This window comes from Drosophila kikkawai, chromosome 3R, assembly GCF_030179895.1.
Source record: "Drosophila kikkawai strain 14028-0561.14 chromosome 3R, DkikHiC1v2, whole genome shotgun sequence".
In the NCBI taxonomy this organism is placed as follows: Eukaryota; Metazoa; Arthropoda; class Insecta; order Diptera; family Drosophilidae; genus Drosophila; species Drosophila kikkawai.
This window is the reverse complement of record NC_091731.1, coordinates 16,432,333-16,460,229: the sequence shown is the minus strand read 5'-3', so window position 1 is coordinate 16,460,229 and position 27,897 is coordinate 16,432,333. Positions and strand designations below refer to the sequence as shown.

The window sequence follows — 27,897 nt, the reverse complement described above, 5'->3', positions numbered from 1 at the left end:
AAAAAAGAAAAAATATATAAATAGTAATAATATTATTACATTTTTTTTAAATAGTTTAATTTTTTGATACGAATTTTTAATATCCTAAATGTGTAATGTCGAAAGCAGTGGCTTTAAAATACCCAGTCCTTACAACCTCTGATAAAAGTATGCAGCACAAGCTCCTTTAAAAGTCTTAATTGTTTCTCACAGTGCACAAGTTCACCCAATACACTCCTCCGGATGGTTCTCTTGACGCAGATCGAGAGCAGAGGCAGAATGCAGTTCCAAAATAAACGTGGCCCACAACAACAACACAGCTTTGGATTCCGATTCGGATTCGGATTCGCCTCGCTTTTTGGCCGAAAAGTGCGCGCTCTCGCACACAGATACTCTCCGCACGCACACACGAAGACAGATCGGTCGGAATCGACCAAAGCTAGCATCGAACGTCAACATATTGAATAAATATTTTCAGTTGAACATCACAATCCGTTCAAGTCGCGGATAACTCCGAATAAAAGTTTTGTAAGTAAAGAAAAAAGGAATACGTTACCGTTTTAACCAACAAAACGACAAGATAATGCTGAATTTATAAAAACTAAACAAATGTGCTTCAAAACCAAAAGAAAAACTGGCCTAAATTTTGAATTTTAAACCAAAAATAGGCTCGAAATCAAATCAAAATAATTACATAATATAAAACGTTGCTGCCAAACTAACGTCAAATCCAACCAAAGTGCTGTGAAAATCTTAAGTTGAAGAAATCGCAAGTATTACAAAAAGGATGCAGGGAAAACACTTGAAATATTTTCAGCCAGAGCCCAAAAACCCAAATAGAGGTTAAGCACCTTTGCATAGCTCGTTAAGAACTAATAATAACGATTCTCTGGGCCTTGTCAAGTTTGTATGCTGACCGCAAGTTGCCATATAGGGTTTCCACTTCCACTAAGAGCATTTCATGAGATGTATAAACATTGCCAATGGTCTTTAAGTTGTAACTTCAACTTTAACTAAAGTTATTATTAGAGAGAGAGCTGTGAAAGGGGGAGAACACTAATTCAGAAAGGATAATAGTATTGCTATGTGGTGTCTAAGTTGATTGATTAACTATGATAACAAACAAGTAGTAAAAGAAGAAAAATGCCTTAGTTGATAGGGATTATCTCAAAGTCTTTCAAAATTTATTTTATACCAATGCAAACTATCTCTACTGTCTCTTAATTTTAATTTTTTTAATATCAAATTTTAAACATTTCTTTTGCAATCTTGTATCTGCGAAATCCGATACACACACGACCACTGGCCACAGATGCCAAATGGTTCTGAGGCGAACGTAGGCGAAGTCCACCAAGAATTATTTCCCGGAAAGCTCTGTTCTCACAGATTCTCAATTTTAGTATTAAGTAATATCGCTGAGGGGCAAAGATATTCAACAGATGCCTCGGTGGTACTATTTATAGATACTTTCCGAGAGATAAAACGCTAGAGAACCTAGAGAGTAGAAGAGCTTTTCAGTTTGAGTGTGGCCACAGGCATTAGCTAAGGAATCTATATATATATATATATATATATATATTCATTAGACCTAAATACGTAAGCCAACGAGTGTATGTATTAAAATCCTATATTTAGAAAATTCTCTATTCAGTATAACGAAAATCAGATTTTTCCGTTGGATAATTTGGAAATTTTTATGTATATAAGAAGTACATTTTGAAAGGTAGATATACTTAAAATTTAAAGGGTAAAAAGCAAAGAAGGTGGTATGTTTTGTCGTTGTATCTTTAAGATATCAGAGAACCTATCCTCACAAGCCCTTCTCTTATTGGCATACTTTTCTGATATAGGCCCAGTTAAATATATATCTATGTCATTGCCGAATGTTATAAGAAGTCATGCTGCTAAATTTTGTGCTGAATCAACCCAAACATAACTCAATGTGTCACCTTAATCGACATATATCCCATACATATGCAGATATTTATATATATGTTCCATGTTCCATTGAACAAAAAATTTGCCTCGATTGCAATTTCATTAAAATTCAACATTTATTTTGGTTTTTGTTTTTGTGGATTTCTTGTGTTTTTTTTTGCTTTGGCACTTCTCTTTAGTGGGATCAGAGTGAACTCTGGAATGTAAACAGAGGTTTTAAAAATAAATGACAGCGAGGAGTCGTCGTAATAAAGAATTAAAATTTCACGATGCGAAACTCGAGTCAATTAGCCGGCGCAAGGCGGTTGGTTGCATTCGGTTCAAGCCATGACAAATGTTGGTCAAGTGGGCCTCGAAGGGAGTGGATATTAAGGAGGGGCCAAGAACCCTCCAGCTTTGAGTTGGCCAGGGGGAAATAGTCCACAGCAGCAGCCGCTCAGATGATTCATCTGAGGGGAATCTTTAGTTAGAGAGTCTACCTTTAGAGTTCACAGATAACAGAAGAATTTAGAGGACAAGAGAGAAAATATTTTGGAGAAAGAATGTTTCTATAAAGATAAGCAAGAGATTAAGTTTGGAGAGAACTTTAAAGGCAGATAAATATAATAAATAAGATAACATTAAAACGAAAGGAATTCCTTTACTGATAGTAAAGTTATTCCTGTCAAAAAACCTATTAAAATATACATACTGTTCCCTTGCCCCAGTTACCAATATATCCAATCCGCTGACACAATTTTATTTTTGGTGACAGAACTCTCTCTAGTCCAGCTTCGCCTGGCTCCACAGTTCCAAACAGATACCCATGTGATCGGCATAAATAAAGAGCAGAATTCGAAACAGAAACGTGCATTACACTTAGTCAGGTATTCTCTCGCCTTAATGATTTACTGTGAGATGAGAAAACACTCTCGAAAAACAAATTGAAGCCGGGTTGGAGAAAGAAGATCACCAAAGTCTGGAATGGAATGGGAATCGGGCAATAAAAGTCGCTAAGAAACGCCGGCAAAATATTAAATTCTTGATTTATCAGCTGGTTGAGCTCGAACAATGCCTCTGTCTGGGTTTGAGGTGGCTCAACTTTTTGGACCCGGCGAATAATTAATAGGTTCTGCCACCTTAAGGCCGAATAAGGAAAACAATTGTTAAAAATCGCTTAATAATTATCTTTTAAAAAGGAAAGATAAACCTAATACTAATCAAACAGTAAGGCAGGTTTTAAAAAATCTAATATTTCTAACTCCTAACTTGTAAAGTATTACAAGAAAGCGAATTTTATATTCATAATAAATTTTATCTAGAGGTCTATAATCTCTAGGTTAATTAAATTTCAAGATTGTGGTGAATATTTTGAAATAATAAAATATCTCACACTATTGCATTATTTGTATTCTTCCTAGATGATATGTACCTTTGCACTGTTTTAGCATAGGAAAACAATTAGATTTTAAAACACTGAAGAATTCTTAAGCTAGGAACAGTTTAATTAATTAAAATAATAATAAGTAATAAATTAGAAAGAAAATAATAAAGACAGGTACATATATTTAACAGTTCACTAACCATGATAAAAATCAACAACTATTGCATATTTGAATCAAATATGATTTCAAGTGAAAAGATAATAGGATGAGTTCCTTAACCCTCTTCAGTTGCAATAAAAAAATAAATGGTAAAATGCAAATGAATTCTTCAACACAGTTTCACTTTCGCACAAGTCGGTTTTTCTTTTATTTTGTTTTGCTACTGATGATTATCGCATAAAATTGCTAATTGCCTTATTGGCTGCAGTTTAACAATAGTTTCGATTTCGATTTCAATCTCCGTCTTCGTTTCAATTGCAGTTTCTTTCGAGTAGTGTAAAAACAAAACAAACACAAACATGGATGCCATCAAGAAGAAGATGCAAGCGATGAAAGTCGACAAGGACGGAGCTCTGGAGCGCGCTCTCGTCTGCGAGCAGGAGGCACGCGATGCCAACACCCGCGCCGAGAAGGTGAGTCAGCCACCCAGTACAAGCCGCCCGTCATCCGCCATCCGCCTTGCAAACCCCACCTGAAGCATTAAAGATACACAGAGAGAACATTTTTTTAAATTTATACAATTTTTTTTATTAAAATTTTTAGAGAAAGATTCTTAATGATTATTTTTAAATAACTTATAACGTGAGTTTATGCCAAAAAAAACCGAGATTTCTGAAACTGCCCCTGTCATTATGAGTATTCAAATGATAACGACCTCCTAAGTTATTATCCAAACTGTCCAACAAATGACCATAAATATATGACTGCTTAATATATACCAATTTTTTTTATTAATTTACCAGAAATTTAATTATTTTTACATTAATATATTTCTTTGATATTACATAAATAAAGCTTTTAATAATTTTACAGTATTTACTTAAGCTATTTTTTATTGAAATATAATACTTTAAATATTTGATTATTTTAATATATCTGAAGAAATTCAGTTATTGCCTTAAAAAGTATTTTTTTTAAGAAATTCAACAATTTCAACACGTACTTACCTTATTTTTTTCTGTGTAATTAAACGCACCTTGCCATTCAACGCACCGAAAATCATTTTGCTGTTACAAAAAGCATAATGAACGGCTTAACACAGCAAACACCATAAATCTTGTTAACACATGCAATTCCCGTGTCGATGTGTTTTGATTTCTAATTGCACTTTGTATACATTTTAAATAACGCAACTGTAGGCCGAGGAGGAGGCTCGCCAGCTGCAGAAGAAGATCCAGACCGTTGAGAACGACCTGGATCAGACCCAGGAGGCCCTGACTGTGGTCACCGGCAAGCTGGAGGAGAAGAACAAGGCTCTGCAGAACGTAAGTTTATGTTTATTTTATAATTTACACATTTTAGAATACATTTTAAGATAGAGTTTAGCTTAGGAAGATTTACCATTAAAACCTTAAAAAGCAGTAGGAAGAATTTAGTACTGAAAAGTTCAAACTAAGTTTAAGCTAAGATACTCTGTTTATTATTAATTAGAATTGAATTGTTTTATTTTCATAATTTGTTTTCTTATATTTTTTTTTTTTTTGTCTTAGAAAATAATGATGTAGTTTTACTTTGACAAATATAAAACTATACCCCACGAATTTTTAAAGAACACCCTAAAAATAATTATAATTAGTTGAATCACTTAAGAAAAAACACATAAACCAGAAGGAAAACATTCCATTAATCATTTGAAATTTACTCCGCCATTTGTCAGATTTAAAATGTCTAGAATCCTAAAACATTTTTCGCTTTTCCCCAACAAGTTTACCACATGTCAGTTTATTTCTTAAGAAAAATACATATATAATACATATTTTTTATGCTTCTGCTCAATATTTTGAAATGCATGCAAGGCAAGAAATACACATAATTTATAACAGCAATTTCTGATACGATTTGGTGACAGCCCACGGTTTTTTGGGGGAAAGTGTCTAGAAAATGGGGCCGCGGCAATTTAACGCCAATTTCATGGCACCTTGGCTGTTTGAAATTGGAGAAAATGTTTGGGGGGGAAACGGCAAACATGCTGAGTTTTCGGAAATTCCAAAATGGAAAAAATCATAAATTCTTTGTTCAAATTTCAAACAAATGGAAAAGCAGGCAGCAATTGACACGCAGCACTGCCGCTCTCTTGTTCTCTCTCTATCTCCACTAGCTGTTGGCAACGCCTGTCGCAGAGAGGCGCTATTTTTAAATTTGTTGAAAATAGCCAGCGGCGAGTGCGAAAGAGAGGCGGCTATGCATTTTGGGGTAATATCAAATAACGCAACTGAATTGTGTTCGCTTGCCAAAAAGATTTACTCGCAAAAAGCACACATATACACAGCTCTTTCCTGTGAATCTAAATTCTAGAACATTTTTCGTAGTGCGGCCGCAGGTTTCCAAAAAGAATTCGAATTGCGATTCGACGTTTGATTGGGAGACATTTCGGGAAAGTATTCCAAGGACACTGCCAATTGGCAGCGTTTCAAAAAAATAGAAATAAAAAATAATAGAGGTGTGCAGGTAACACTTATCTTCTGAAAACTTATAAAAAGTAAATAATGCTTATCAGACAGCATAGAATTATTATCAGGCAGCATGTTGATTTGGCCCAGCCCAGGGCTTTAAAATAAACATGATGCCGCCTCACTGACTGACTAATAACCAGAAAACGAAGACAAAAGAAGAGATAAACAATTAAATGAATCAAATGCGGAGCGGCAAGAAAGGAAAACTCTCGGTGGGCGTTGGAGAGAGTACGCATTTCCTCGCTCTTGCTTTCGCCCCTGCGATCTAACTGCATATTATACATATCGCTGACTCGCTCCCACACACTTGCCCCACGGGCGCAGCTGAGAGATAGAGAGCAAAAGAGAGAGCGGCAGAGAGAGGCACATTTTGAAATGGCCCCAAAAAATGATCGCACACACATTTTCAAGTACAACACGAGGGGCCGTGGAAAAAGCAGCAGCAGAAAACCAGAAGCCGCCCGTCAGCAGGAAAATTAAATAATTAACAAGCAATCAATTGACATTAATTAATTAAATAAATATATTTAAATCACTGCTTTCATTTGGGTCGCCTCAAATGCAATTCTAGTGATCTTTTAATTACATAAAGTTCAAAAACAGCTGATAGTTACAGTGTAGCGGAAACTTTTCTCGGCAATTTTCACGCGCTAATGAAAATCTGCCAGAGCCAACAAAAACAACGAAAAAGAAGAAAATCTGTATTAAATCATCAATAAAAATAGGCAAACTAACGGTACAATGAGCTCAGCTGTTTGAATAAAAAACAATAACCAAACAAAAGCAACAACAACAAGCAAGCAACACGCACCAAATCACACAAGCAACAACAATAGCAACAAAATATGTACGAAAAAACATTAACTCAGGGAACTGCGAAAGTTAATAATGCATATGAATGGCAAAAAGTGAGATACAACAACAACAATAATAGTAGCAAGATAACAACAACCACAGCAGCTGCAAAATCAGTTAAAATCAAGCAGCAGCAACAACAAAACAGCAGTGTGAAAAATGCAACAAAAGCAATAACAACACCAAAAACAGCAAATACAACATTACCGTTGCAAACATGCAACAACATAACCGTTAAGCCGCCAGCACAAAATCAAAGCGTAAAAATCAAATTCGTTGGCAACTCGGCACGTCGGCAAACGCTGGCCCATCAAATAAAGCGAGCGCATCGGCATTTACTCACCAGCGGCGGCAACGACAAAAAACCGACGCAACAAAAGCGTAAATTTCATTTATTCCTAGTTTGAAGTCTTTTTAAATCGCAGTGTAAACGTGTCGTAGCACTTAGCTTCTCGATATCATCACTCTCCATATTCAATGGGAACAGCTGTTAGTGCTGCCAGAATTTTCGCGGAAGTTCACTTTTCCGCCAGGAACGCCATATTTCCTTAAAAACTCTGGCAGCACTACCAGCTGTTCTGTCGATAACTCGACTGCAGAAAAATCGTCTCTGCAGCGGAATTTCGGCCAGAAATTTACTCTAAAAAAAAAAAAACAACAAATAATTCGATTCCGTAAATTCCCCCAAAATAATTAACACGGAAGAGTGCTCGACCCCCGCCGACGTCGACCGCCCTTCCTAGCTAAGTATTGTTCAATTTTCAGAAAAGCAGCAGGTGTTAGCGCAACCTGGCAAAACAGTTGCCAAACCCAAGCAGAAGCAGAAACAATTGTTGAAAAGTGATAAGAAACCGAATCATCAGCAGCAGCAGAGAAAGCGTGGAACCAGGAACACTCGCCATCCGGGCGGCCAGAGCGACGGCGCTGAATCTGGCCTCTCCTCGCGCTGGTGCTCCATTGAGGCGCAGCTGAACGTGCTGGACGACCTGCTCTACTACTGCGATGAGGAGGCCCAGTTACACCTAGCCCAGCTCTACCAACAATTCAGAAGGGGCAGCAGCAACAGGAGCTACTCCCCGGCCAGCGACTTCTGGAGCGACTCGGACATGGACAACGACAACGATTCGAGCACCAGTGGTACTGGCAGCCACAGCAACAACAGTCAAGGCCACAGCTTGACGCCAGCCTCGCTGAAGCGACGTGGCCACCAGCATCATCCGCGTTTCTCCGGCACCCGCCGTCCCAACGTACCCAATGTTCAGGAGATTCTGGCCGCTCTTTATCGCGGTGACTCCAAAGGAGTGCTGTCTAATCTTAGGGGCGAGGCGGCGCCCGTAGAGGAGGAGCAGCAACAGCAGCAGGAGATGGCGCCCAGTAGGAGCACCTTGAGCCTGCCGCTTAGCGAATCTGTGACAAATTCTTTGGGCAGCAATAGTCCCACGCCCACGGATGAGAGTAGTGTGCAGGATGAGAGTGCGGCAGCGAACTCAGTAGCAACGCCAGGTGTAGCCGGCGTGCCGCCTGCAGCTCCTTCGAGCACCAAGAGCAAGAAAAAGAAGCGTGATAAGGGCGAAAAGTCTGAGAAATCGGACAAATCTGAGAAGAGCGAACGCAAGAAAAAATCCTCTTCGTCGTCGGGCAAAAAGGAGCGCAGCAAACGATCTGCAACCTCTGGTAATCCCATGGAGCTGAGCAGCGATAGTCTGGCCACCGATCTCAGTGCCGGGGCCATTGACGAGGGCATTGCATTGGCCGATGACGACGATAACCAGGCGGCGGAGTGGTCACAACTTCGCTGCACTAGCGAATCGTCCGAAATCGTGGCTGAGCGTGAGGCGCGCCGGAACAAGGGTCGTTGTGCTGACTACCCCGGACTGGCATTCGGCAGGTCCATCTTCAGCTCCGACACCATGATGAAGTTCAACATCATCCGGAACGAGCTACACAACATCATGAATACGCAGCTCAAGCGGGTAATAAGGGCAACTTCGATTTTTTTCTACTAATCCCTGTATATCTTTTGTGTTTATTCCCAAACCAAGCTTAAGGAAAAGCCACCTCGTTGTTGTTGATGCGCCGTTCCAAGTAGTGTCCAAAGTTTGGTTAGGTTCTGCGATTGCTCTAGTTTGTTATTGTCTCATATTCCCCTTTGCTACTCTTTTGCATTGCAAAGCGATTACGTCGTCGTCGTCGCCTTCGTCTTTTCGCGATTTTCGCTATTTTCTTAACCCTACGATGGCCCCGTGGTCTTGATTCGGCCTTCGCTTCGAATTTTCTTGCAAGACTTGACCCCGTTAAGGTTTAAGCATATGTCGTTTAGCTTTTACTGCTGAGATTGTCGTTCGGTAAGAGTGGTTGCCCTATCTTATGGATAGTTGCTATTAAACTTGTTTGGACTTTTTGAAATTCTCACTTCTTTTCGGAAGTATTTCTCTAAAAAATTTCCCAAATCTGATACAATTCCCACAATCCTCGTTAAAACGGTATTCCAAACATTTTTGGACAAATAAGTTTACTTAATTGCAGGCAATTGTTTAATTAGTTACGCAATTTGCTGGAATGTCTAACGGTACTAGCCGGCCACCTGTTGCTCTCGCACACTCTTTTGCTCTCTGTGCGGGTGGAACCGTAAATGGGCAAGAAGAGAGCTTGAGATAAGCACGCTAAATTGTATTAGTAAACCCCCTGCTCTCCCTCAGTTTTTATTAGCTTTCCAACGATTTTTTTTTAATTCTCTGTAGTCTGTAAATGGCAACAGTTTGAAACACTAAAAGGAAAACCCGGCCATATTTGGCCAAAGCATAAAACCACACGCGTCCAAAGCTCGACTTTGCCAAATTGGCGAACAAATTAATTATTAGGCTCGGCGACCTTCGCCTTTTTGTATTTTTATTTACTTTTAATTTCCTTTCAATGTCGCCGGCTAAAAATGGACGAGCGCTCATTGAGTGTTTGCATTATCAAAACAATTACGCCATCGCGCCGGGAAAAACATAACTACAGGTGGTTGCGAACTTTACGAAAAGCGGCCAATAGGAGAAAGAGAGGGACAGAGTCAGATTAGTCATTACGTTTCGCCTTACGTCGTTTGCTGATAAGCCCGATGATAAAGCGCCGGCATTGTATTTTCCGTTTTCCCCCCTTACAATTAGTGGAAGGTGTGGGAGGGAGAGGGAGAGATGGCTATGGCGGTGACGAGAGAGGGAGCCGTTAAGTTGCGTTGGCAAATACAGACACCGACACACATGCAAAGCACATTACACACATTACCTGCTCGCATCATCTTTGGTTCTTTACACTCTGTCCGTTTTTGCATAATTTTATTTGCCTGGAAATGACAAAAATCCTAAATATTTCTTGACTAATTAATGCCAAACAACAACAAACATGTCGACAGAATTTTAGCGGCTTTTAACAGGTTTTCCAGCGGCACACACACACATACAGTAGCGCAGCGTTTTAGGCGAGGCAGACAGACTGGAAAGTCACACGCACGCAGCACAGCAGTTGTCCCGCTCGCACAAACCACCACCGCCGCTTCAACGGCGCTGCCAAGTGTTTCGGATTCATTTCCAATTTCGTACTCGTCGCAATCGCGTCGTTGCCTCTCTCTCCGTCGATCCGTGTGTGTTTTTGCCACCAAATAGCAATATTTAATATTAAAACACAAGTTATTCCACTCCACAAAGTGTTCCCAACCGAATTTTGCCACAAAACACTGCCGCAAAGCCGAAGAAAAAGCAGTTGAAGAGAAAGAAGAAAAGAAAAACCGGTGGTTCACTGTGTGTGTGTTCGTTCGTTCCTCGCTCGATTCGATTGTGTGTGTGTGTGTCCGTTCCTCGAGATTTCAAGTTGTAAATTGAATTCGGTGCTGCCATAGAGAGAAATTGTCGAAAAAGGCAGAGTGCTCGCTCAACTCAAGTGCAAAACACTTTGTCAGGAAAACACCCACAACTTCATCTGCCGTTGGATATAAAAGGGAAGAAGAAAACCCACAAAAATGACGACCAGCATTCCACAAGGCACTCTCTTGGACGTGCTGAAGAAGAAGATGCGCCAGACCAAAGAGGAGATGGAAAAGTATAAAGATGAGTGCGAGGAGTTCCACAAGCGCCTGCAGTTGGAGGTTGTGCGACGCGAAGAAGTAAGCCGCCTTCCTTTATACGTAGTGTCTTAGCTAAATTTTTGCTACCCTTTGGTATGGGGAAAACGACTGCGTGACCTGTCTTATAAATTTTGCATAAATCCTACCTAAATGAAAAAAGATAGTCAAGCATTTCTTCTTTCGTTTGCCCTCTCTCTGCCACCGTTTTCGGTGTGCTGTGTGTGCGTGTGTGGGAGCGGGACAACGCAAGTGTCAGTCTCGTCGTCTGAGCGCTCTCTCTGGCTTGCGCTCTTAAGTGACTGTTGTTGCTGTGGTTGTTTTTACTCTTCAGTGGTTTTTCCTGTCTTTCTGTTGTTCTTTTCGTGATGAACGAATTTTGGGCAAATTGTTAGACACAGGGGATACAGGGTGTTCTGGGTTAACTTTTCTTATCGCTGACCGAATTCATTCACCTCTTGAAAATTCAGTGTGTGTTGTGTTATCTCTCTCGCTTCACGGCGCAGCATTAGCATAAAACGGGCGGAGAACACACACACGCATTTACATAAGGCCAAAAAGGAGAAAGAAGTCTTTTGTAAATTGAGTGATTCTTCGGGCTTTCTGATACAATCTGCTTTCTCAGCGACAAAAAATAACCGGTCGAAGAAGAATCCGCCGCTGAAGAAGTAGAAGTAGAAGCCACATCGTTTAGCTAGCGGTGTTCTAAATTCGATTAATTATGATTTTTACGCCACGCTCATCAATAAGTGGTTTAATTCTCTTAATGCCTTTCAGCTTTCAGCTTTTATTCGCCCGTTGGCTCTGTCATGTTCTTAATTTAATTCTAATTAGACAATTGAGTGCGCGAGGGCTCCTTCTCTGTGTGTATGTGTGTTGAGTGTGACGTCACTGCAGAGAGGATTGCGATTTTAAACAGATTTTTCTGAAAACTTGATTTCCCCCGTTTTTCTCACTGCCAGCCAGTGATTGACATTTCGTTTCCCCCTTTTTGAAAACGGAACAATACGAAAACAGTCTAAAACAAAAAACATAATTTGCTTTATTGTCGATTTCTATACAGAAAACAGCTTTCAATGTCACTCTGTCGCTCTCTTTAACCCCCCATTTCCTTTTCTTCTATCCCACTCTGTCCCCCCTCTTGCAATTGAACGTTGATAATTTCAATGCGCGCATTGTGACAAATTGGTTTTGATTTGTACTCGCTTTGCCTTTTGCCAGTTTCGTAATTCAGAGATTACAGCATATGACGCCATCGCTACACCCTGCCTGCCCTTTTCCCCTCCCACTGGCACTGCTTAATTTTTGAAAAATATTTTATGCTTGAGAGCATCGTCTTTGGAATAGCAGTTAGTGTATTTAACATTTTCATGGCTTATTTTTCGGTTCATAATTAAAAATGCATCAGCATACAATACAACATAACACGCCCTACGCGTAGCGCTCCAATAAGTCTTCTTTTTTGTTGTTATTTATTTCGGTTGCCAGGGCAATAACAACGAAGTAACGAAGTTTCAAGGTGTGTGTGACTAAGCCGTCAACAATTTTTCGGTTTTGCATTGACTTTTTTCTTTTTGTACGTGAGAGTTGTTGTTTTTCGGCATTTCAATTTTTTGCATTTTGCCGGTCATTTTTCATGAATTCCACAACAATGGAGGCCACTCTCTTTGCTCTCTTCAGCTCCCTCTGGGCCCCAGCACTCTCTCTCTGTCTCTCTTGAAAACGTGTTCTTCGCCCTGTGATTTGTGAGCCCCTCCCCCCTTTTTGACCCGTTAATAAAGCGTTTAATCTTCAATACGTTTTGTTAATGAGTTCAAACACCGGGAGGGTGAGCGGGATGGAGCGAGACTCCCGCTACAAAACGAAACCCAACTGGAATCCACTCTTTGACTTCTTTGCTCTGTGTCTTTCGGTGTCTCCTCGGTTTTTTGGCATTTTTCGTTGTTCATCGGCGGTTTGTTGTGTGACTTTCGTGTTTGGAAAGCTGCGGCGGCGGCGCTGCCAGCTATGCTCCCCCAATTCGAAATGCTTTTTATCGTTTAAAGCGCGTGTGTGCTTGTGTTCGTATTTCATACGATGACGTAAGCCAACACGGTGGGTTCCAATTCATAATCACACGACACAGTCCGCACTCGATACAAGGAACTAAGAACTTTTTTAGGTTTCGAAAACTAAAAGATACGTATTTTAAAAAATATATCTTAAAAAAATTGTCCACAAAAATGTTAAAGCATTTTTAAAATAAAATTAAAACTTTTTCTTACAAGAATTTTAAACGAATGATTACAGTGACATAAAGTTTAGCCAATAGAACTAAGCCTGTACCTTTTATGACCCGCACTCTCATCGTTCTCTCGGTTCTATGCGTCGTCGGTTGGTCAGTTGCTCAACTTGTCATTCACTCATTCTATAATTCTGTCACTCTGCCCCTATGAACATACATATCAGTAGCCACTGGTGTACACCTATCTGTATCTATGCCCGGCACCATATCAGTCATTGGACATGGTTTCGGACATGGACATGGAACTTGGAACTGGCACTGGACTGCCTTGTCCAATTGCTTTTCAGCCGTTTTCGATTCAAACTTTGTTTTCATTTTGTATTTTTATACTTTTTTCACCATTTTTGGGCGTGTGTGATTCGAACGTCGACCGTTTTCGCTTTTCATCGTTTAACGTGCGGCTCTGGCTCTATAAGGCCACACATAGCATCGAATATTTTCCGTTCTTTAATGGGTATAATTCTTCGGTCGGTGGGAAAAACTCTCGATTAGTTTAACTCGGTGACGTCAGGGGGCCAGAAACCTTGAATTGGCTTCATTTGGGAATTTCTACCCATATCACGTATCACACGTATCCAGTGTTGTTGAACTTTGTTAAGCTTTGATGGCCACTATCGATTGCACTTGGCCAAAATAACACGCAATATTCTAGCGTTGGGCAATTTTCCTCATTCTTTTTCGAAAAACGCAAGCAGCAACGACAACGAGGAGGTGGAAAAAAAAAGTTTCTTTACAGGTAGAAGCCACAAAACAGAAATTGGACGAATGGTCGACTTTGTAGGGAACAAGAAATTAAGATTACAAATTTAAGAATTTTAATATGGGGTTAAAGAGAGCGCAAAAGCATTAGGGGTAGTAGTTTTCTATACAAAACAGAGGAGTCAGGAGTTTGCCTACTTTGCCCATACCAAAGGTAGAGAGCAGCATCTAAGCAGTTTCTTCATACCAAAAATAGCATTATTGTGTATATTTCTTGCCTTAAACGCACTAAGCACTTAAGTCTAGATTTGTAAGAAGTAAATTAAAATTAAGTCTATATCATAAGAATTGGCGAATGGAAATGCTATATCTGGTTCGTTCGACCTTCGAACGCTTGTCTTATAGGCCGAATCCGAGGTTGCTGCTCTGAACCGTCGCATCCAGTTGCTCGAAGAAGACTTGGAGCGCTCTGAGGAGCGTCTGGGCTCCGCCACAGCCAAGCTGTCGGAAGCCTCTCAGGCCGCCGATGAGAGCGAACGGTTAGTACCACGTTACCTTTCCTATGTATTATGACCCGCCCCAATCTACACCACCCAACTGTATACCCAATATTATGTACTTTATAAGTTTACAGCATTTATTATTGCGAATTACCTAAGTTCGAGTTACTCTATATATACATATTATAACATTTACCGTATCTGTATGTCATTCCGCAATGCTGCGACAAAATTCAGGATACGAAAAGCGCTCGAGAATCGCACAAATATGGAAGACGACAAAGTAGCTCTCTTGGAGAACCAATTAGCACAAGCAAAATTAATTGCAGAAGAAGCTGATAAGAAATACGAAGAGGTATAGTCATGGTATCCATATTTATCCACGGAAATTGGTATCCGTTCCTTAGGGCTCTAGGGTTATTAGGTTCTTGAGGTTCTTGTCTCCGTGAGGTTAGGTTCACTTGGTCAACATTTGCGTTACTAATTAGGTTTTGGGTCTTCTCTGTCTATATCTATCTGCGCTCTCTTATTTATAATTTCTACCTAACCAACTCTGCAACAAGAACGATATAATGGTCGTTCTAATAATGGTCACTGTCATAATGATTATGTTCCTAAGTTAGTCTGTAAGAATTTCTGTAAACAGCATTTAGTTTTCTAAGTTGAAAGATGTCGACCCGCCGATGGAACTGGAACACCGTGGATGCTCGCCCTACATTCTTGTAAACATTGTAAAATTATATGTATAGGAAAGCATGATGTCCTAGATAAGCTTATGGTAGTCTATTAGTCAAATGGCTGTTTAGCAATTATGTCTAAAAAAAAAGAAGAAAACTAGCAAAAGTTCCCCCCCTAGTGTTTGTAATGAGACGAAACTTAAATAGTGTTTGGTTCTTGGAATTATTCTATCAGTTAGAAGCAGACTAGACTGTCTGCGTTCTTGATCTAGATCGATAGTGTCTAGACAAGTCCGTTAAATCTATTTTAAATTGAATGCTACCTAATTTGGTCAATACAGTTGTCAATTTTGTCTAAAGATGATGCCAAACATGGTTTAAGTTTCATGCTTATCCCCCTCCTCCTTGTCCTCCTATAGTCTCCACGTCCTCTTGTATAAATATTTCTTAATTAAGTAGACAAAATCCGAATAGTTAACTCAACTGGCAACAACAAATTTCTGTCTCTTTTTACAAACAACAACAACCACGCCAAACAATTGACAAAACCAAAAAATATCTATCTCTATCTGTGAATGTGTGTGTAAACCATCTGTTTGTCATAACAACAACTGCAACAACAACAAAAACAACATCACCACCACCACCACCACCACGACTCTAAACCCCATATGATGTGGACGATGACGTCGAATGATATTCACACGAAACCTTTTTCGGCTGTACCTACTGCAATTCCGATGGGGAACGGCAAATCATCGCTAACCACTTGGTCACTGTCTTCTATGGGCATGGTCGTCGTCGCCGTCTATTCTATATAAAAATGTACTACATTGAATGTGTAGTGCTCGCAAGATTCTTGAGAACCGCGCCCTTGCCGATGAAGAACGCATGGACGCTCTTGAGAATCAGCTGAAGGAAGCGCGTTTCCTTGCTGAGGAGGCTGACAAGAAATACGATGAGGTGCAGCTAAAAACCAATTTGTCTTCTACTATGATAAGCAACAATAACAACAATAGTAACAATAGTAACAATATCAGTAAATCAGAACTATGTAATGCTAATGCCAACAATAACGCATCCAGAACTATTGCTGCTGTTGGTGAAGAAACTTCCACATTGTCCTCCACAACAACAAGCCCCGAACATAACAACAATCCCAATAACGACACCTGAGAGCTGGTTCCTTTGCCAAAAGCGAACATATCGAATTGACTTAATTTGATTTGAATTGAATGAGAGGAAAACCTCTCCTCGACCCCGAAACTTGGCACAGGAATCAATCCGCAGGAGTTGATCTAAAACTTGTGCTTACCGCGATGATTAGTAGATTATGAATCCAGACGACGATAACGAATGAAGCTTGATGGCAGTCTCTTTAGCTTAGATCTAGGCACGCAATGCCCGCCGCCTGACAATATGCAATATATATATACATATATGTGTATAGATGATGATGATGTATTAGTTGATGTACATACAATGTAAATCCAATCCAATGAATTATTGATTGTAACTCGTGAAAAAATCCCCCCAGAAAATGGAGGCGGTCCTAGCAAAGGCCTCGTCGTGTGTCTTAATTTGTAAAATACCAATAGCATTATGTAAAGTAAATGTTAAGCGGTCCATACGATGATGATGTCCACAAGTAGTCTGCTGATTGTACTCAATATACGTATATGCTCTTCCATCATGAGAAATACTTTGCTTGAAAAGCATATAACGATAAAGATTTGATTGTTTTAAACGTAAAGTGTAATTGGGTTGTATTCCCACAATTTGTTTGTTTATTTCCATTCGATTTACGTATTTGTAAAGAAAATGTTAGGTCTATTCACGGTATATATGCATAAAACACCACACACCTTAAAATTATAAATTATAACCCAAGAAAATGTCTATTTTGGATTAATATTTTTGCAAATTAATGTTTATATAACACATTATATACAAAAACAAATTAAAAAAAAAAGATATATAAATACAAATATATAATTGCAGCAAAAAAAACTAACTCTATCTTATTGACCAAAAAAAGGGTGCTAGATAATATTCAGTGACTTCTAATTGTTGTACATTTTTTCGGAGCTTTGGGTACAGGTTTTGTGATCAAACAGTTTATGGTTTCAGGAAATTTCTGTGTTACGGGAGGCTCCCTGGGCTTAGGAAATAGATGGGAATTCAAATTAATCTTACATTTGACGCAGAATTATGATGGATTATAAGGAAAATGAGTTCAGTGTCTAGAAAAGCATAGAATTACTTATAACCTTCGATTATATAAGATAGAAACATGGACTTCCTGGAGCCTGGAGGCTATGATATTTTCAAAGGAGGACATTTATATAGTTTAATTCTGCAGTTTTTTTTATTTTTCACAGCTTAAAACTTTTAAGACTTTAAAGGACTAAACCTATGAAATGCAATCTAAGCTTTCTAGCTTAGACGTTGAAGTTGCATTTTTTTTATAGTAGTAGCCAGGTTTACCTCTCCCCACGATTCATGCAGAATGCTTACGTGTTTTTCACGTCAATCAGATCGAAGAAATAAACCAACTGATAACCAACATTGGCAGATAAGCCCCCTATTTCTTTCTATTTTCTTGCCTTTGCTTTGTTATCTTTTCGCAGAAACTAAGGCAAAAGTGTATAGATTAAAAAAAATATATAAAATGGGACTCGTAAGTGGGAGTGGGAGAGCGTAAAAAAGAGTTTGTTTAACTCGCCTGGCGATAAGAGAAGGCCGCTCCCCGATGGGCATGGATTCGTGTAGATTTCGCGAGCTTGGAGCTCACACCGGTGGCCATGACATAAGCGGCTAAAAACTCAGTTGCCAAAACGATCGATGATGAATCAAGCGATGTTGGAGGCTCACTTGACCCTCAGACGTAGGCCGATCGAAAGGGGGCTGAGTCAGTGGCGAGAAATGTGCGTGGAGTGAGAGTACTGTCCCATATGCATTGGTTATCTTTTCCACCTAAAGATGATGTGACGACACTTTAGTTACCTGGCCGATTCGGGCTTGATGCATTAATTCATTCACTTTCGTGATTCACTTGGGTCTTTTACACTCACTAAAAGAAATTAGCATACAGCTAACAGGAAATTAAGACAGTTTTGGTCAACATGGCCATTAAAATCAATAGGCATGGAGTCGCACAAGGTCCAAAGCAATTTCCTCTGTTCTTGATGAATTTTTTAGCTAAACTGGTTCTAAATACAGTTTATTAAAAGCTAAATAGAAGCTCCAGCTTCCTCAATTCATATACATTTTCATTTTTATGAGAAGAGGAAGTTCGGTACGAAAGCTAAAGTTCCTACAAATATTTAATCCGTACTTGGATGTTTATTTTTTATTAGTTTATTTATGTTTTTCATTTCCTTTGCCAAAAGTTTGGATATACAAATTAGGCGTTTTCCAGAAATTATGGCTCAAGATTGCTATTTTATAGAGGGAAATTTATTTATAAATATGGGATAAATAAAATAATAGTTAATATTTTATCATATTCTCAAGATATTATTCTAGCTAAGGAATATGAAAGGCGAACTGTATTAATTCAAAATAATCCAATATAAAATGTACAACAAATTAGAAATTTACAAAAATATATAGGCCCTTTGTAGTTAGATTGCTGCAGACAACAAAAAATCGTATGGTTCCGCAAGACAACAAAGCACAAGTTTTATGGGATAAAAACAAATAAAAACACAACAAATAACCATAAAATTAAGCACACAGTTTTGTTATTACTAAAATATCCTAAGGCACTACATAAAAACACATATAAAACATTAAAAAAAACCATTAAAACCTAATGAAAAACTTCATCTAATACGCTTTCTTTGTGTTATTTCGCCAACTGAGATCTGTGTAAAAACTACATGAAATTTAATACATTTTCTATATGTTCTCCTGTGTACCCGACGTTCCTTGTATTATATATCAATCAATCAACAATGAATCAATGAATCGATATGTATATGAATATATATGAGAAAAGGTTGCCCGTAAATTGGCCATGGTTGAAGCTGATTTGGAACGTGCCGAAGAGCGTGCCGAGCAGGGTGAAAAGTACGTTATAAGTTCAAATACAAAATATATTGTTCAACTTGTTCCAACCCCGTTTATTGTGCCTAATAATGAAAGCAATGTTGACACTGCCCCGACAACCTAACCTCAATTAAAAAGAAAACAATGCCCTTTTGCAATTATTCCTTAAAATTACATTTTAATTTTCAGTTTGATATTGATCTTGTTTTGTTTAGCTAGCTAGCTTTTGCCTTTATATATTTGTTTTATGCTTGGTTAAAAATGTGAATATCCTCTACAGCAATATAATATTTTGTATATTAAAAGCATGTCCTTAATAGATTAGATCAAATAGAAAAATCACTGATTTGGAACAGTCTAAGGAGGAGTTAAAAAATGTGAAAAAGTTCTCTGATCAAGTTGGAATTCTCAGGCGACCTATCTTTATGCTGGAAACTGAAGCTGCAATGACCTCAAGTTTTTAGGTCATTGCGCTTTAAAGATCCCAAAGAGAGCGGTGAAATGCAACCGAAAACCGAAGAGAATCGAGTAAATTTTGACAGAGATTTTTCACCTTTTTAGCTGCAACTACTGCTCCAAGTGGCCATGAATCATGAATGAACGAAACCAGCACACAGTATTCACATTTTTTTCCAATCTGCTGCCGTCCCAGCCAGACACAAAACTAATTTTAAAACCGTTTTTTTCTGTGCCATCCCTCTCTATAACCCATGCCAATAAAAAAAACCCCACTTTGTGTGTACTTAACACAATGCTAACACCTTGCCACGCCCCGCCATGCCATGCCACGCCACGCCATGCTACGTCCAAAGGTTGCCAGAAAACTCGTGCTCATGGAACAGGATCTGGAGCGTTCCGAGGAGAAGGTCGAGCTCAGCGAAAGGTTTGTCCACTGCCACGCCTCCATCCGCCCCCGCCTTCCATGTCGATGTCTATTTTTTTTTTTGTCTACTAACTGCATTTGGTTAAATATAATCCACGTTCGTTTCTTTGCGCCATTTATACCCGAATGAAGATGCGCAAATATTTATTTATAATATCCATAGTTTAAAAATAGCCAAAGAGTAAGGCCAGAAAAAGTGAAATCTTTTCAATTGCCGGTCCGAAAAAACAATTGTTATTATAACAACAATATTTGCCAGACCTTCGCAACATGATTTGACGGATTTCTCGTCTCGGCTCTTGGCCAACTCCATAACTCATCATAGCTCATCGCCTCCGTTGGCAGCCACAAGATCTTTTTCGAAAGTGAAGTGTGTGAGTGTCAACTTTGGCATTGCTGCCTGGGCATAAATAGCGCTCGAAAGAAACCACATTTATATTTAACAATTGCATGAGTTGTACTATTCCTCGTTCCCAGCTTGTATCTTAGACAACAATTTAATGATTATTTACCTTCCTTTTATTACTATCTCTGCCGAACAACAGCAAAATTGTGGAGCTTGAGGAGGAGCTGCGCGTGGTTGGCAACAACCTGAAGTCCCTGGAAGTCTCTGAGGAGAAGGTCAGTATCGATTTATTAGGATGTATAACACCCCTTTCTCCATTTGGAGTAATTTGACTTTAAAACCATATTATCTTAAATATCTATATTGAATATTCCCCTATCCCAAAAATTAAAACTCCCCGCGAAACAACAACAACGATTTAATGATATAGGCCAACCAACGTGAGGAAGAGTACAAGAACCAGATCAAGACCCTGAACACTCGTCTAAAGGAGGTAGATACTATTGAAAGCGTCCGAGCCTTGTACCAAAAAGCGGCCCCAAAAAAAAAAAAAAGCGTAAAGAGTTTCCCAGATCTCGAAATCAAAAGCGACAATTAAGAGTGTCCAAACCAGCGTATCTTTTGTTGTTGTTTCTCGTTTTGTTTATTTTTAACTTAATGTCCCTACACCGGGAAAGGGATATTACCAGACAATATTCCCTCAAAAAGAGGAAACTTCTTCAGGAAGCCACCTCTCCCTTTCAATTGTTTTGTGTACTAATTACTATAAAATGTCTACCGACATGATATGTATACATATGTTGTTTACAGACAAACCGAAAAAACTTAATCCAACATTTTATCTAATCCAATTATTATATTTTCTCTTACTTTCATATATATTGTTTGTACGTTGCCGCTATGCCCAAAATCCAATTATTATTTGCGCACCTGCTGGATGTTATACCAACCTTATTTGTTTATGCATGAATTCTTTACAAATTTGCGTTCAATATAACAATAAAAAACTGCTTGCCATCACTGAACACTAAAAAATAGGCCACACAAAAAGAGGAAACCTTTGAGACGCAAATCAAAGTCTTGGATCATTCTCTGAAAGAGGTATACTTACGACCAAGAGCGTGTTGAACTTATATATAAGCCCCGTGGTCTCGGTGAATCTCTCTGGTGTTGGTTAATCCCCGCTGCTAATCTAAGCCCTAACATAGTCTAAGCACTAAACAGTAAACACTAATTTAAAACCAAAAAAAGAAGAAAAAAAAAGAAAATATTGAATTGCACAAATCGTTATTCTCAATTTTAAATTTTTCTGTACATATTCGTCAATTCGACATTTAATATTTTCTTTTTATGCCAAGCGCTTTGTGTGTGAAAATACAGCAAACGAAATCGGAATACCACAAATTATGAGTTATGTAAAATAGATCGATCAGTCGATAATAGCGTACATATCATGGGCAAGTATTAGGTGTTTCGTAATAAGAACTACTGTGTGTGTGTACATTTGTTTTTAAAATTGAAAACAACTTTTTGTGCATTGATTGCAAGCCAAAAAACCAAGTAAACCCATTGAAAATTGATCAGTTTTCCAGCACTGCTAAGTAGATCTCAATTAATGATCGATTAATTACCGATTAACGATCGATATGTCTTGCCACAGCATTCCTATAGAAAGAATTAATTCTCGTTAAGTAGACAGAGTCCAATTATTAATTCCAAACAGAGATATCTTATTTCGGTAGATATTTTATTATACTATTATCCCCACCTACACACACACACGCACACACCGAAACTCTATCGATCTATTTTTGTGATAATTTATAATTTGTGTTGTATTTCCCTCTCGACGTCTAGGCACGCGTTAATCAGAAATATTACGAAAAGGAGCTCATACAGTTCAAATTAAATGTAGAAGCTGTAAGTCGCCCCAGACTAAATGGGCGTAGATATTAAAGAGATATCTTAACAGCATTTTTCCATTTTTTGTGCAGTGACTGCGTAGAAGTAATATCATTCCCTTAATTGACTTAATGTGTCTGATTTAGGTTTTGTCTAAAAACCAACCCCATAAAAAATAAAGAAAGCGTCAGCAGTTTGTAAGCATTTTATTTCAATTACTTTAGGTTTAAAAGTAACTACCATGAAATTGAATGCCTTTTAACTTTAACTTTTATTATATTTATATTTATTAACCCCTCTCATACATCACTGGTATTGTTATCATTTTCATTTAATGTCTTTCACAAGTTATTAGTATTATTATTATTATGCTGGTTTTGGTAGAATATTTGGGAAGCTGCTTGGCTTAATGAAATAATGGTTAAATCAAAAAATTCTGTGTGACATTTATTATATTTTAAACTAAACTCTAAAGCAAATACACAGAATTTAGATTTACAGTTGGAAGGGATGAAGGCAAACATATTTTAGTTCTCTTCATCCCCATGCCTGCTGTTGGTAGCCACTTTTTGATGCTTTGTCTTGATCTCAAGTCTCCCTATATCTTACTAATTTCGATCCTTTCACCCAACTCTATAGGCTGAGGCTCGCGCTGAGTTCGCTGAACGTTCCGTTCAGAAGTTGCAGAAGGAAGTCGACAGGCTCGAAGGTATGTCCGTCCAAGATTTTATACGAATTTTACTGAGAATGTAAGAGTAAAACTAGTCACAGAAACAAAGAAAACAACAGTATATTCAATTAAAAGTACAATTGCCTTAGACGATTTTTCAGTTGTTTAATTATAAATTTTATACATAGTTTATAAGTAGGATCAAAATTAATTTCCTTATTCCAATTATATCCAGTACCGATTGTTTGTCTAGTGATATCCTTATGTACCTCGATTTTTTGATTACCTGTTTTAATTTGATTTTCTTTATTGTTTACTTTTCATATATTATTTTGTTGTCGTTGTGCTTAACAAAATACTACAACTTGCGCTCGCTGCTATTTGCTAAACAATTTGTTGCATGCCCCGCCCTGCCCCACAAAAAAAAAAAAACACCTAAAAAACAAAATGCAATCAGATGACCTGCTGAACGAGCGGGGCAAGAACAAGCTGCTGCAGGAGGAAATGGAGGCCACCTTACAAGACATACAGAACATGTAAACATCGTAATTTGCGCCTATGTAAATGAACTCTAAACTGCCTGCTTTGACGTCAAAACAAACAAGAAACGCACACAAAACTGGCGCTTTCCATAATTAAATATACTAGAGAACCCCCCCCCCACACACACATCTATTTTCAAACATGCCCACCCTACACCCACAACACACACAATACAACACCCAAGGACGCCAGGTGTCTTCCAAGCGGATGCGGAAGCGACGCCATCAACGGGGGAGAGTTGAGTTAATCAGAAGAAAAATAGCGTTAAACAAAAACACTCTAAACATAAAAACTAAAAGACAAAAGCAGATGACGATGATGGAAAGGCAGAAAAGAAAAGAAAACTAAAGCAAGACATTCTCGTAGCAAGCGCATTCCAATTAACGTTTACCTTTGACTTTGATCTGCGATTTCGATTTCCATTGACTTGGCATTTAGCGCCATTTTTTATTAAACTTTTAACTGTTGCAATACAATTTTCGTTGAATCAAAACAAAGCAAAACAAAAGAAACTTTAATTATTCCATTTACTTATACTCTTTGCTTTTGCTACCCCAAAACCTTGTTTTGTTTTAACTTTTTATAACTTATATAAATTTTAAATTATAAATTATACCTTGTATACTTGTGTATTTTTGTATTCTTGACGAGATGATGACAAAACAAACTTGGACAACACAAGTGCCGCCTTCTTCTTAGTAGTTTACGTGTATTAAATATAGAGAGAGACAAACAAAACAAAACCAATCGCTGTTATTTATATTTAAAGAGTAAAAATTCTATGCTAAACAACCTGTACTCTTTGTCGCCAGCTTAACTGTATTAATAATATGCTAATGTTTACCTTGTTTATACATTATTTAAACAAATTGTCGTCGTGTTTGCAAAACGTTGTGTAATATTTGCCTACTTTTAAGTTGCCGCCACACAAACATACACTCTACCCACACGCCCACACCTCTTTCGACGGAGATTCTCAGAAACAACAAGAGCGCACATCATTCCAATTGAGCGATTAAAGCCAGCTTTTATTTGAAAAATAAAAACGAAACCCTATTCCCACACTCTTTAACTAATCCCGCTTTCGATACCGAAAAAGAAAAGCCACCCAATAACAATAAATATAGAGGAGAAGAATGCTGCAACACAAGAAATGGCATTGAAAATTCGATTTGAAATTCGATCTATTTACGATTTACATAAATTAATTATTTATACTTTAATATATTACCTATACATACCATACTATATACAATACATACAACCATGCTGCTGCAATTTGCACAAATAAAGTATTTTTTCCGAAAAAAAGAGTATGCCCAATCCCATCGTTGCTACCTCGTCCAGCGTCAGTGTCAGTGTCTGGCCCCCCCACCGATTCTGTTGTTGTCGTGCGTCCAACCCACATTTGGCCGCCACTGGAGGTTCTTCTTTCGCCCCGTTCTCTCTCTCAACTCTCTCGTATCTGCTCTAATCCGAATTTCTAACCCGCCGATCCACTAAACCACCACCACACCATCCACCACCGAAACGATACGAAATGCCAGACGAACTGATCAAGGAGATAGAGCACTATGCCCTCGTCGGCGACAGCTTGGACTGGACCTTTGTGGAGATGATGGGCATGCCGCCCTTCTACAACGAGCGTTATCCCAAGCCGCCCACGCCGGAGCTCACCGAGGAGGAGAAAGCAGAACTCGAGGCAGCTGCCTTGGCCAAGGCTGAGGCCAAGGCCAGGGCTGAGGAGCTGGCCGCTCTGGGAGAAGAGGGTGCAGCTGCCGCCGAGGGTGGTGAGAAGCCGGAGGGCGCTGCACCCGGCGAGGGTGAAGCAGCAGCAGCAGGTGAAGGCGGCGAGGCCGCAGCTGCTCCGGCCGAACCCGTTAGGATTCCCACTCCTCCGCCACCGCCACCATTCGAGTACTCCATTGATCTGCCACCAGAGGGAGCTGAAGTGCCGTATGTGAAGAACGCCGAGCCGGGTGACTTCCCGCCTCCCGCAGAGGCCCTGCCCGAGGGAGCTGCTCCGCAAGCTGAAGGAGAAGCCCCAGCAGCTGCACCCGTGGAGGGCGAAGCTCCGCCAGCAGCACCGGCCGCAGAAGGCGAGGCAGCTCCACCAGCAGCGCCAGCTGCCGAGGGAGAAGCGGCCGCTGCTCCACCAGCACCACCGGCTGAAGGAGAAGCTGCGCCAGCACCAGCACCTGAAGCAGCTCCAGCTGAGGGCGAGGCTCCGCCCGCACCGCCAGCCGAAGTAGCTCCTGAAGCTGCTCCTGCTGAGGCACCACCTGCCTAGAAAGTTAAACTATGGAAATATCGATTTGTTGCGATTAATGAATATAGAGCAAAGGATCTCTAGAAGGATCTCGTCGTTAAAGAACTGGCAAAAGTGTTTTCCTGTCACTAACTATACCAGAAACCCCCTTGGAACGAAACCCTTTTCGCTTGTTGCCCTTTCCGAGCCCACGTCCACTCCCGCTCCCACTGTTTCCATCCTTAACTCTCTTGAAGATTACTCTTTAGTTTTCATGCTTCTGTTTCCTTTTAACTCCTTATTTTTAATCTCTCTATGCTCTATCCCCCATTTACTCCATCGCTTGCATTGCTTTTCTCACAACTACCATCCGCATCGCGTCGTCGATCTGCAGACGATCTAATCGTTGAAAAAGAGCGCTATTGCCTGGTTGGCGATAGCCTGGACGAAGCCTTTGTGGACTTGATTGTGGGCCTGGAGCCCTTCTGGAATCCGCGCAACCCCAAGCCGCCGACACCAAAGTTGCCCACGCCCACACCCGAGGAGCTGGCTGCCATGGAGGCAGCGCGTGCAGAAGCGGAAGCCGCCGCCGCTGCCGAGGCGGAAGCGAAAGCAGCCGCTGCTGGCGCGGAGCCCGGAGCCGAGGGCGAGGGCGTAGCGCCCGGAGAGCCTGGTGCACCGCCCAAGGAGCCGACTCCACCGCCCAAGGAGCCAACACCGCCACCACCACCACCGCCGCCATTCGAGTACTCGATCGATCTGCCCCCAGAGGGCGCCGAGGTGCCCTATGTCAAGAACTACGAGCCACCACCACCCGGATCCGAGCCAGAGCCAGCGCCAGCAGCTGAGGGAGAGGCAGCTCCGGCTGCTGATGGTGCTGCTCCTCCAGCGGAGGGTGCTGCGCCCGCTGCCGATGGAGCTGCTCCTCCAGCTGAGGGTGCCGCACCTGCTGCTGAGGGTGCTGCTCCTCCGGCTGAGGGTGCTGCTCCAGCTCCAGCCGAAGGAGCTGCGCCCGCTGCTGAGGGTGAAGCTGCACCAGCTGCTGAAGCCGCTCCTGCTGAGGCTGCTCCTGCTGCCGAAGCAGCTCCGGCTGCTGAAGCTGCTCCTGCTGCTGAGGCTGCTCCTGCTGCCGAAGCCGCCCCCGCTGCCGAAGGCGAGGCACCACCAGCTTAAGCCAACGAACCAAGCCTATTCCCGGCAGAAACTGCTAAACGAAACCGAAAGAAAAAACCACAACTGCTACCAAATGCTGCCCCTGCTTTTAAAAACCTAAAATTAAGAGCACGTTTTTGGAAACATTTTTTATTTACAAAACCAAACGAAAAATTGAATTAAAAAAAGTTCAGTTAACCGACAAAGCATTGCAAAAACCAAAATGCTGCTTTCCTTTTTATTTTTGCCTTATTTTTATTTAAAACATTAACAGCTAGCACGACACTTTGCCGATATTGCGAACTCTACTGCAGTTCACTTGCTGCTCGGCTGGCTTTTTATTTATTTTCCCCCAAAGAAACGAGGTAATTATTATTTATCTATTATTTATTGTTTAGTGTGAAGGTCTTTAGTTTGTGTCTGTCAGGATTTTCAGTGTAACTTAAGTGATTTGTTCCAAACCTATTTTTATTAATTTACGTTCCTTATTCTTTTGCGTTCTCTTATGATTTTACGAACATCCACCTTGAACAGACGACCTGGTCCTGGAGAAGGAGCGCTACAAGGATATCGGAGACGATCTCGACACCGCCTTCGTCGAGCTCATCCTCAAGGAATAAGCAGTGCCCCGACCTTGACGGCCGCCCCTCGACCTCAGCCCCCAAAATCTATGGACATTTTGTCTGCGCGCCTCTCTGCACACATTTCCTTCGATTGTTTTTACTGTAGCATACTCGTAGGCGCACTGTACCCGTATCTTGTAGCCTTGCGTGACTTTTGATTGATTTGTGTATTTGTTGTAGATAATTTGTAGATAGATTTTGACTGCGGACCAATAAGAGGAAGCATTGAAACAATTGTGTATTTGTTTGACTCAAACGTTTTTTTATTTATTATTTGTACCCAAAACTATAAGCAATAAAGCAATCAACTCGAAAATATATATCTCAATCTTGACATTATTTTTCATTCCGTTCTTTGCCATCTCTCGCTGGACTTGCGCACAGACGAAGTTAGCAAAGGTAAGGAA

At 40.1% G+C, this 27,897-nt stretch overlaps 1 protein-coding gene across 21 annotated transcripts; it reads left to right on the top strand.

Annotated features, from left to right (window-relative positions):
* The first annotated feature begins 352 nt into the window (after positions 1–352).
* Tm1 (tropomyosin 1) lies at positions 353–27,810 on the top strand. Of its 21 annotated transcripts, none has more exons than XM_070287113.1 (10): positions 353–507; positions 3,762–3,913; positions 4,640–4,765; positions 14,299–14,432; positions 14,631–14,748; positions 19,936–20,006; positions 20,552–20,627; positions 21,391–21,453; positions 22,894–22,963; positions 26,110–27,059. In XM_070287113.1, the coding sequence occupies exons 2-10, from the start codon at positions 3,800–3,802 to the stop codon at positions 26,886–26,888; spliced, it is 1,551 nt and encodes a 516-aa protein (XP_070143214.1). In that variant the 5' UTR covers positions 353–507; positions 3,762–3,799; the 3' UTR covers positions 26,889–27,059. The 21 variants fall into 21 exon arrangements, with proteins under 21 accessions (XP_070143214.1, XP_070143213.1, XP_070143212.1 ...); XM_070287112.1 differs by lacking the exon at positions 21,391–21,453 and adding an exon at positions 20,783–20,845 and having other exon boundaries at positions 26,110–27,006; XM_070287111.1 differs by lacking the exons at positions 14,631–14,748; positions 19,936–20,006; positions 21,391–21,453 and adding exons at positions 15,916–16,033; positions 19,074–19,144; positions 20,783–20,845 and having other exon boundaries at positions 354–507; positions 26,110–26,994.
* Positions 27,811–27,897: the final 87 nt, after the last annotated feature.

Coding starts and splice junctions, on each gene's coding strand:
- Tm1 (XM_070287110.1), top strand. CDS start 6,799: ATGTACGAAAAAACATTAACTCAGGGAACTGCGAAAGTTAATAATGCA. Junction 7,190..7,573: donor AAAACCGACGCAACAAAAGC/GTAAATTTCATT, acceptor TTCAATTTTCAG/AAAAGCAGCAGGTGTTAGCG. Junction 20,628..21,390: donor TGGAAGTCTCTGAGGAGAAG/GTCAGTATCGAT, acceptor ACTAAAAAATAG/GCCACACAAAAAGAGGAAAC.